The sequence below is a fragment of the Apaloderma vittatum genome, unplaced genomic scaffold (genome assembly GCF_000703405.1).
Source record: "Apaloderma vittatum isolate BGI_N311 unplaced genomic scaffold, ASM70340v1 scaffold24371, whole genome shotgun sequence".
NCBI classification, from domain to species: Eukaryota; Metazoa; Chordata; class Aves; order Trogoniformes; family Trogonidae; genus Apaloderma; species Apaloderma vittatum.
This window is the reverse complement of record NW_009701159.1, coordinates 8399-17409: the sequence shown is the minus strand read 5'-3', so window position 1 is coordinate 17409 and position 9011 is coordinate 8399. Positions and strand designations below refer to the sequence as shown.

At 45.7% G+C, this 9011-nt stretch overlaps 1 protein-coding gene across 1 annotated transcript in view; it reads left to right on the top strand.

The window, feature by feature from the left end:
• Window positions 1–8749, top strand: part of KIF3A (kinesin family member 3A) — a gene marked incomplete at its 5' end in the record, with an annotated part of 17073 nt that extends 8324 nt beyond the window's left edge. The window contains 9 exons of the mRNA XM_009879062.1: window positions 1835–1843; window positions 3945–4101; window positions 4707–4887; window positions 5161–5271; window positions 6051–6176; window positions 7240–7293; window positions 7400–7468; window positions 7638–7762; window positions 8303–8749. Of these exons, the coding sequence (XP_009877364.1) occupies window positions 1835–1843; window positions 3945–4101; window positions 4707–4887; window positions 5161–5271; window positions 6051–6176; window positions 7240–7293; window positions 7400–7468; window positions 7638–7762; window positions 8303–8351 (881 nt within the window). The remainder of the gene's footprint in view (window positions 1–1834; window positions 1844–3944; window positions 4102–4706; window positions 4888–5160; window positions 5272–6050; window positions 6177–7239; window positions 7294–7399; window positions 7469–7637; window positions 7763–8302) is intronic.
• Window positions 8750–9011: the final 262 nt, after the last annotated feature.

Sequence of the window (9011 nt, the reverse complement as noted above, 5' to 3'; positions counted from 1 at the left end):
TCTTTCCCTGCTCTGTCCGTTGGAAAGAATAAACCTGAGCTTTTAACTCTGCTAAAGCATGCCTTTCCTTTGCTGCTTCCGTGCTTGAAACAGTTGTTTGCTGTGCACATTGTTAGCCAGGGATGTGAGAGACCAGGAAGCAATTGAGGATGCTGTTTGAACAAGATTGAAAGACAATTGGGAAAATCCTAGACTAGGAAAGCAGTTTGCAGCTCCCGTGTTAAACACCCCCTCTAAAATACCAGGAAAGAGTCTGAGCTTTTTTTTTTTTTAATGGGAGTTGCTGCAATGCAAGTTGATGAAAAGTCCGGTTAGGCAGGTGAAATAGGTTGTGCTGTGTTATATTGGGCTCTGCCTCCTCAAAATTAGCTTTGGAGAAGATGAATGGAGCAGTCAACGATCAGATGACACAAGGCAAGGAAAACATGGTGCTGCTCGGTTGATTGGCTTTCTTTTGGTAGATGCTTAAAAAAAAAAAAAGGAACAACAAACCCAAACCAAGTCCTCGGTGGTGACTGGGGTTGTTTTAACTGCTCCTTGACGTTCTCAGTCACTGTGGGACTTAGTTCAGAGGAACAAAGGATCGAGATTTTGATCTGGCGGTGAGGAAAGTCTGGTCTGCTCCTGGTGAGAGAGGGGACTCCCCTTAAGAACCCGGCAGTCAGTTAGCAATGACTGAAGTAATAAATCACAGCTCAGGACTTGGCTTGTAGGGACTGCACAAACTGTTGTGGTTCTCCTGTATAGATGCGGTGTGCTCTCTTTCCCGTGTGGAGAACCTGCAAAGTATCCCCCTATAGTTACGCTTCAATCACATATTTATAACAGTTACCTTAATGGGAAGAAGGAGCTCAGAGGGGGCGTGGTGGCAGGTTGAGAAGGGTCACAACCAAAGGGAAACCTTTGGTGGGCTTGGAAATCTGCTTGCTTCAAACTTGCTATTTCAAAGCTTGCTTGAAACCTGAGTGTTCTGTCTGGACGAGGACAGTTAATAGCAAACTGCTGACGTCCCGGTAGGTGGACGAGTCCACCTGCAAGTTTGGAGACAGCTCTGCTGTGGAAGGTGCGCTGAGCTTTTGGTGATCAGGAGCGGCTCCGTGTGGTTTGGGATATTAACTGTCCTCAAGCGTGACCCTCTTGCATGTGGTGTCCTTCATTCTCCCTTTCCCGTCCTGCCTTTTCTGCTGCACTTGCTTGAATAACCCCAACTGGCTCTATACCTCTATGGAAGCATCACTTACTGCAAATTAACCTACTAATACCCCATGTGATTAAATGGAGAGATCTTGTGCTGAGAGTCCCTATATGCAACTGTCATGTACCTTGCAAAGAATTGGCTCGGAAACGTGGTTAAAACTTTAGACCGAATCTTCCGTATGCTGTTATTTTACAGGTAATATAACGGACCTGGGGTGGGGGGAAGCATTATGCCTCTTTTTGAAGAAGAAATCTACCCTCTTCAAGTGTTTCTTAGGGCATGATCTTTGCGGCAGGCTTATAACGATACATTTAGATTCTGCATTGCATTGAACGGGCAGAGGAATGCAAGAGTGAGCTGCACATTCTCCTGGATATGCAAAGCACTCTGAAATACAGAAACTTTTTCTGCTTTAGCGTAAAATCACGATGCATTAATGTTTGCTCTAATGGAGGTCTTTTAGTGAAGATTACCCTGTGTTTTCTACTCTAAAAACTTGCGTAGAGAACGAATGTTTGTTCTGATGCTGATGATCTTTGTCCAAAATGATCAAAGCAATAATATATTTTCTTTCCTCCTCTTTTTATGCATATGCTGCCTCTCTGCGATTTGCTTTCTACTTCCTCTTAATCCAAGACCAAGCAGGTTGGTGTCATCGATTTCCACCCCCTTGTAATCCAGTTGCAGAACTTGTGAGAGGGCCTCACAACTTGGTTTAGTTCACCTTTTTCTCCTAAACTGAGAACGTATGTGGATGTGCACTAACAGTGGGAAGCCTTAATCTGGTTTATCTCTTCTTATATGATGAGCTCTATATAGCACTTTCAGAAAGCTGCTTACTCGAAGACTAATTAGAGAGATATTTTTTTTATTTCCACGAAAAATCCAGAAATAAGTGCTTATTATCTGTTTAGCGGATGGGAACTAAAACATTGTTTGCTCTAGTGCTGAAGTCCTTACCTTGCCATGAAACTAATTAATTCTCCTGTGTGTGTGAACAAAACCTTGTCCAGTTCTGGGCACCTCAGCGCAAGAGAGATCTCGAGGGGCTGGAGCGAGTGCAGGGGAGGGTGACAGAGCTGGGGAAGGGCCTGGAGAAGGAACCTCCTGAAGAGCGACTACAGGAGCTGAGGCTGTTGAGTTTGGAGCAGAGGAGGCTGAGGGGAGCCCTCCTCACTCTGCAACTGCCTGACAGGACGGTGTGGAGAGGTTGGGGCTGGGCTCTTCTCATAAGTAATGAGCGACAGAACCAGAGGGAACGGCTGCAAACTGCACCAGGGCAGGGTCACACTGGGCATTAGGAAAATATTTTACCAGCAAGAGTAGTCAGACACTGGCACAGGCTGCCCAGGGAGGGGGTTGAGTCCCCACCCCTGGAGGTGTTAAAAGGTCGTTGAGGTGGGGTTGGGGGAGATGGTTTAGAATCATAGAACGGCCTAAGCTGGAAGGGACCTTGGAGATCATTTTAATCCAGCCTCCCTGCCGCCAGGGACGCCACCTCTCGACTAGATCAAGCAACACATGGGGAGGTTTAGGGCTGAGCTGTGTGGGGTAGGGTTCATGGTTGGACTCGATGATCCCAAGGGGCTTTCTGATCCCAAGGTCTCTCTGAAAGATTCTGTGATATGTCTGTCTACAAATAAAGCTTAATGCTGTGAAGGCTGGAGGGAAGGGAAGCCTGTTACTGAGCAACTTCCTTGAGCACACGCTGACCACGTGCACTAAGCCACTGTGAAAAACAGTCCCGTGGCAGTTGGTGGCTTCTGTTAGTTTCTGGACATCTGGATTCTGTGTTTTGGTTTTTTGTGGGGTGGTTTGGTTGTGTTTTTTTTCATGTCTGGAGTTGCTTGTAGTGGATAAAGGGAGATTTAGGACTTGGAGACTCGTGGATTTGAGAAAATGCTTGTAGGATGGACTCTTCCATTCTCCATGGTCACCTGCCCTAGACACTTTGGGCTTACAACTCCAGATTTGCAGAGTGACTTCCAAGAGCAGCAGCATCATGCTTTGTTTCAAAATCATGGGTGTTTGGGACCAGCCCTTCAGGCTGATAGTTTCCATGAGTTGCTCCGGTGACTTCCCTGCCTGGGTTGCTCCATTAGTAGTTATGTTGTAAAGACACAGTTGGCAAGTTGCAGCAAACCCGAGAGCTTCCGAACCTGTGGGCATTTGCTGTTACATAGATGAAATACTGTCCAAAATTTGGGTTTTTTGTTTTTCATAGGGCCGAATTTCTCTAGTGTCTGCATTTTTGTGGTAGTGCCGCCTTAAAATCTGTGTGTGCTCACTTTACAGTAGGTAAGCCTGTAAGGAGGGTGATGAACAAGGGCTGTGGTGGGGAAGCTAATCTGAAATTTGAGTGCGTAACTCTTGGTAGCTTAGCTCTGCTAGCTGTCAGTCAAGGCAGTCTTCTCTTTTCCTTCCTTTGGCCTAATCTATGTAGTTAAAAGATCCAAGTTTCCAGCTCGGACTTCTCTTTAGGCGCTGTTTCTTCTCCAGGTGTTCTCTTTTCTGTTTCTGTTTAGCGTTACTGACGTAGTGTTCCTTCTCTGTAGGAACTGGTGACAGCTGGTCAATATTAAAATGGGTTTTGAAAGTCTAAGTTGTGCCCAGCTTGGAGCTGACATCTAATTAAGTTACTTTTTGTTAAATGCAAGTATTGAATCTGAACTTAAAAAAAATGCCGTGATACAGAGACTGTCTTGTTTTTCTGTGAATTAATTTGTTTTTCCTATCTGTTCCAAAGGCAAAAAGAAAGTTTCCCCTGATAAGATGGTAGAGATGCAGGCCAAGATTGAAGAGGAGAGAAAAGCCCTTGAAACTAAGCTTGATATGGAAGAAGAAGAAAGAAATAAAGCCAGAGCTGAACTGGAGAAGAGGGAAAAAGACTTGCTTAAGGCTCAGTGAGTTCCCTCCTCTGGGGAGTCTGTGTGGTCATGTGGGTTTTTCCTTCCTTAATCTCCAAGTCAGTTGTGGATGTCTGGAGATGCGTGGCGAGGTGCCCGTCAAACTTTGCATAAACTGAACATCAGCTCTCGCTATCATCAAAACGAAAGAGTTGCTTTCTCTGCTTTCGGAGGTTAGAGCAGACAGAAGAGGCAGGCTTCGTCTGCTGCTGCTTCTTTCTTCTTTTAACTTTATCTAGCTGTGCAAGCTAGCCTAAAACCATAAATGAATCCTCCAAACCCTGGAGAGCAGCGATGAGCAGCGTTACTGCCCTAATGGGAAGCTGGGCGATATTGCTGGTGCCTCACTGTCCCTCACGGAGGGGACCTGCAGCAGACGAGGCTCCTCTCCTGACCTGGTTTTGCTCATGAGAAAGCCCTGGGAGCTGGAGCTCAGGGAACTCCCTGCATTCGCTTGCGCTGTCTCGCCCCCACATAAACCCTTGGCAGCAGGACAAGTTTTTCCAGCCCTGCAAATGCTGCCTGGGCTGTAAAACCGAGCTGGACCTGCTGCTTTGTGAGCGCTGTGGGATGGGAAGTTTTACACTCGCCTGTCTCTCTAGACAAGAGCACCAGTCCCTCTTGGAGAAACTGTCAGCCCTGGAGAAGAAGGTGATTGTCGGAGGAGTGGACTTGCTGGCAAAAGCAGAGGAGCAGGAGAAGCTTCTTGAAGAATCCAATATGGAACTGGAAGAACGAAGGAAGAGAGCGGAGCAGCTTCGCAAGGAGCTTGAGGAGAAGGAGGTGGGTTATAGCTGTAGCTGTGTGAAAGTGGCCGTGACGGGACATGCTGTGTCGGGTGCCTTGGGTTGCGCACGTGGGTGAACCGTGGCCGTACGCTGACAGCACAGCAGAAGCCACTGCTGAGACCCCCATCTCCACAGATGTGAGCCAGCCTGGCTAAGCCAGGCAAGTGCTTTGTTTTGTACAAGTGGTTTCTCCTCTCGTTTGTACAGTTGCAGATAGTTTCTTTGATTATGTTAACCTGTGGATGTCTGTGCTAAATGTTGCACGCAGCAAGAGCGCCTGGACATCGAGGAGAAGTACACCAGCCTCCAGGAAGAAGCGCAGGGGAAAACCAAGAAGCTGAAGAAAGTTTGGACCATGCTTATGGCTGCAAAATCAGAGGTTAGTGTCTGAAGTCCTCAGCCTGTGTTCGTGTCGCTAGGGCTGAGAACGGTAAGATGTTGGCTTTGTAATGGTGGGAGAGGGCCATGTGCTTAGAAACGTCTCTGCTCGTTGTTTGGCTCATGTAATTCGGAAAGATCTAATTAAGTCTGGTGTCAGAGCTGCACAGGGGCACACTGTAGAGCCGGGCTCAGAGAGGTAAGATCTGAAACTCTGAGATACTCAGAACTTCTAGGAAAAACACTAGTTATTTCTGAAGCAAAATAAAAGTGTTTTCCTAACAGCCCAATCTCCTGCTCTGCAGAACCCCAAATGCTCCTCTAAGCTGCTTGTCCTTCCTGCCTGCTGCCCTCATCTCTTCCTCAGTCACTGGATCAACATATCCTTTGGCTGGTATCTCGAGTCTGTGTTTCATGAAAAATGCATTTGTCTTTGGGATCAGCGATTTTTATTTATTTTTTTTTTCCCCTTGAAATCTTGCCAGAGATCTAACTTGTCTGCGTGCTCTTCATCTGCTCGTAGCTGGTGCAGAGCTTGGATTGGCAGAAGGCCAGTTTCATTTTTATGAAACTGAGAACTTAATGCTACTTTCAGCCATCTCTGAGCTGGAACATTTCAGAAGGTTTATTCTTCAGCGATAAATATTCTAGTACTTACAACCTGAGTTTTGCTTTTATTTCCTAAAAACACTTGTATAGGCAGAAGTCTATTCCCTTGTAGGCTGTTACCCATGTCTTAAGCTAGCTCTGATGCCTCTCAAATGCCTCGTTTGTCTTCAGATGGCAGATCTGCAACAAGAGCACCAGAGAGAGATTGAAGGATTACTGGAGAACATCCGGCAGCTGAGCAGGGAACTTCGTCTTCAGATGCTCATCATAGACAACTTCATTCCTCAGGACTACCAGGTAAAGCCTAGGACATGAGCTTGTGCACACTCAATCCTCTGGCTTTTGTTTGAACCAGCAGGCCCACAAGCGGAAGGGGATGGTTTCTTTGGTCTTGGTGAGGTGTTCCCTGTGGACTGGTGGTCACCTCTCTGGCAGCTGTGGCCCAGAGGAGTCGGCGTGCCAGGGCGCAGCCCAGCTTGGCCGTGTTCATGTGCCTGTGCCCTTCTCTGGGTTGTCAGAGATGCGACGTTAAAGTAGGAAAAGGTGTTCTTGTCAAGTGACTCTTGTACCCTGGTTGACTCCTGCTTGAAGACCAGTTGGAAGATCAGAGTCAGTGGGTGCGTTTGGCTCCAAAACCACCGCAATGAGGTGAAGAACGAATGCAGACTGGCTGGGTTGGATTTCTCAGAAGTTTTGATAGCTTTGGCTCCAGTTCTGTGGTTATGCAATCTGTCGTAGGGCAGCAGTGTATGACATGTTGGGGTTTGGAAGCAGAGGGATATACTATTCTCTGTTCTCTTCTGGCATATTTTCCTAATAGTTTTAAAAAGAAAAATCATATTCACCATGTATTTAGCTGGTGTGTTCACTGTGTGCCCATGCTCTGGGCCTGTTCAAAGCTGCTTCCCCCCTCACTGTCCTTGAAGTTGTGCTTGCTAACATCTGATAGTAATATCAAGTAGTAAGACTGAACTTACAACTTGGCACTTGTTTTCTTTCTGATCTCAATCTCCAGAAAAGTCATGGTGAGCTCTAAATATCCTGCATGCTGTTTAATAGAAAATACAAAAGCTATTTCCCCTCACCTTTTTTTTTTCCCCCCATATTTGTGTGTGTTTATGGGAAACCCGTGCTTTAGTGAGAACTCCCACACATACTGTTTGGGAGTGAGATTTTTCTCTTCAGAGTGTAAAGAGGGGTGTCTGAGCATGATGTGACTGTCCTGATAAAACCAACCTGAAATCCTCAAGACCGTTCTTAAGCAGCTTGTCCAGACCTTTAGTGATGTACATTCTGGGAAATGCACCTGGAGGGTAGATGGAGCAAGTCTGTAGCAATTACTGTTCTGATTTCTTCCTAGGAAATGATAGAAAACTACGTTCACTGGAACGAAGACATCGGGGAGTGGCAGCTGGTAAGCATGAGCCTTCTGGGGAGTTTAACTGAGCCCAGAAGCAAACTGATAAAGCCAGTTTTACTGTGGGCAGTAGACTCTACTAACAGGCCTTTCTTTCTTTAAGAAATGTGTTGCATATACAGGAAACAACATGAGGAAACAGACACCCGTCCTGGATAAAAAAGAAAAAGATGTGAGTGACTCTTTATAAGCACCCGAACCGCGTAGGTCAAAGTCTCTTTTTTGGGAGATGAGTCTTTCTAGTGTTACAGAAGCGCTGTTGATCAGTGTATAAAATGATGCTGATGTTTTTGGTTTTGTGGGTTTTGTTTTGTGTTCTTTTTTTTTTTTTTTTTTTTTAGCCCTTTGAAGTGGACCTTTCCCATGTTTACTTAGCTTACACTGAAGAAAGCCTGAGGCAATCCCTGATGAAGCTGGAGAGGCCGAGGACTTCAAAAGGAAGATCCAGGCCCAAGACGGGTAGAAGGTGAAGAACTTTGGAGTGTCTTTATGTAATGGGGGATTTGCCCAGGGGAAGGCTTAGAAGTTTGTGCATGCAAGCTTACCTTAAGTCTTCAAACCTTTGCTTAATGAGAAGTCAAAATGCTAAAATTTTGCCCGTGTGAAGTTTACTGGTGCCGAGTGTGACAGAACCAAGCTGAAATCTCTTTACTACAGTAAAATCTTGTCCAGAAAGACTTAAGTGAGGATTTTTCTGATGCCCTTCTGTTGCATTCCCAGTATTCCAACTGCTTTATTTTATTGCATTCTGTGGTGTGTTTAACATCTGACACGTTGACGGCACTTCTGCTGGTATTACTGGAAAGGGATGTGCTGTGGGGGAAGATTTCAGCCTGGGTTTCTTGGTTATTTTGTGTTTGGTTTTGACAAATGCTTGTGGAAGAGTAACGTTGTGTCGTTCTCACTTGAAATGTGGCTGGACCCTGCCTTTCCCCGACCGCATAGTGATGTGCATGTGGTGTTTTTTTTTTCTTTTTTTTCCTTTTTCTTTCTGCTCTCCACACAGAAAACGTTCGGCAAAGCCAGGAGCCGTCATTGACTCTCTGCTGCAGTAGGTGTGACCTGTTCAGAATTGCCGTAAAAATCAGTGAGTGTGTAAGATTTGGCCAGAATATGGAATTCCAGAGATGGCACAGTTTGACATGGCTATCAAATCCATGCCTCACTGGCATGGAACTTTATTTTAAAGAAAAAATAATGTATTTTTCCTTAGTTGCCTGTATATTGTATGTTATATTAACATAATATTAAACTGGTATATTAATGATGGTTGTGAAATTCTATGTGTTTAACGTGTTGTGCAGGGAAACTCTTGTTGGCAACTCTTGTTGAAGTGTATAGAAACCAAGGGTTCTAGATGTGTATTTAAGTGCTAGACGTGTTAGCTCAAAGCAGTTGATGAAATCCTAAAATGTCGAGGCTGGTCAGTCTGATTTATGCCCTGCTTTGCACAGAAACTGGCAGCTTTCACCCTTGTCCTCTGTTGCACTGATCTGCGTGCGAACGTGGTTGCTGCAAACCTTTCAGAGCATCGATTCTTTTATTTAAATATTCCTCAGCGTCCTTAACCTGCTCACACCCTGTATCATGTGCCCAGCGGCCTTTTCTCCTTCGTTCGCTGTGCAAAGGAAGCAGTTGGTTGGGTTGGGGAAACCCGAGCTACAAAACCCAGAGGGAAGGGGAAGGGATCACGCCGTGTTTAAGTGCAACAGAAA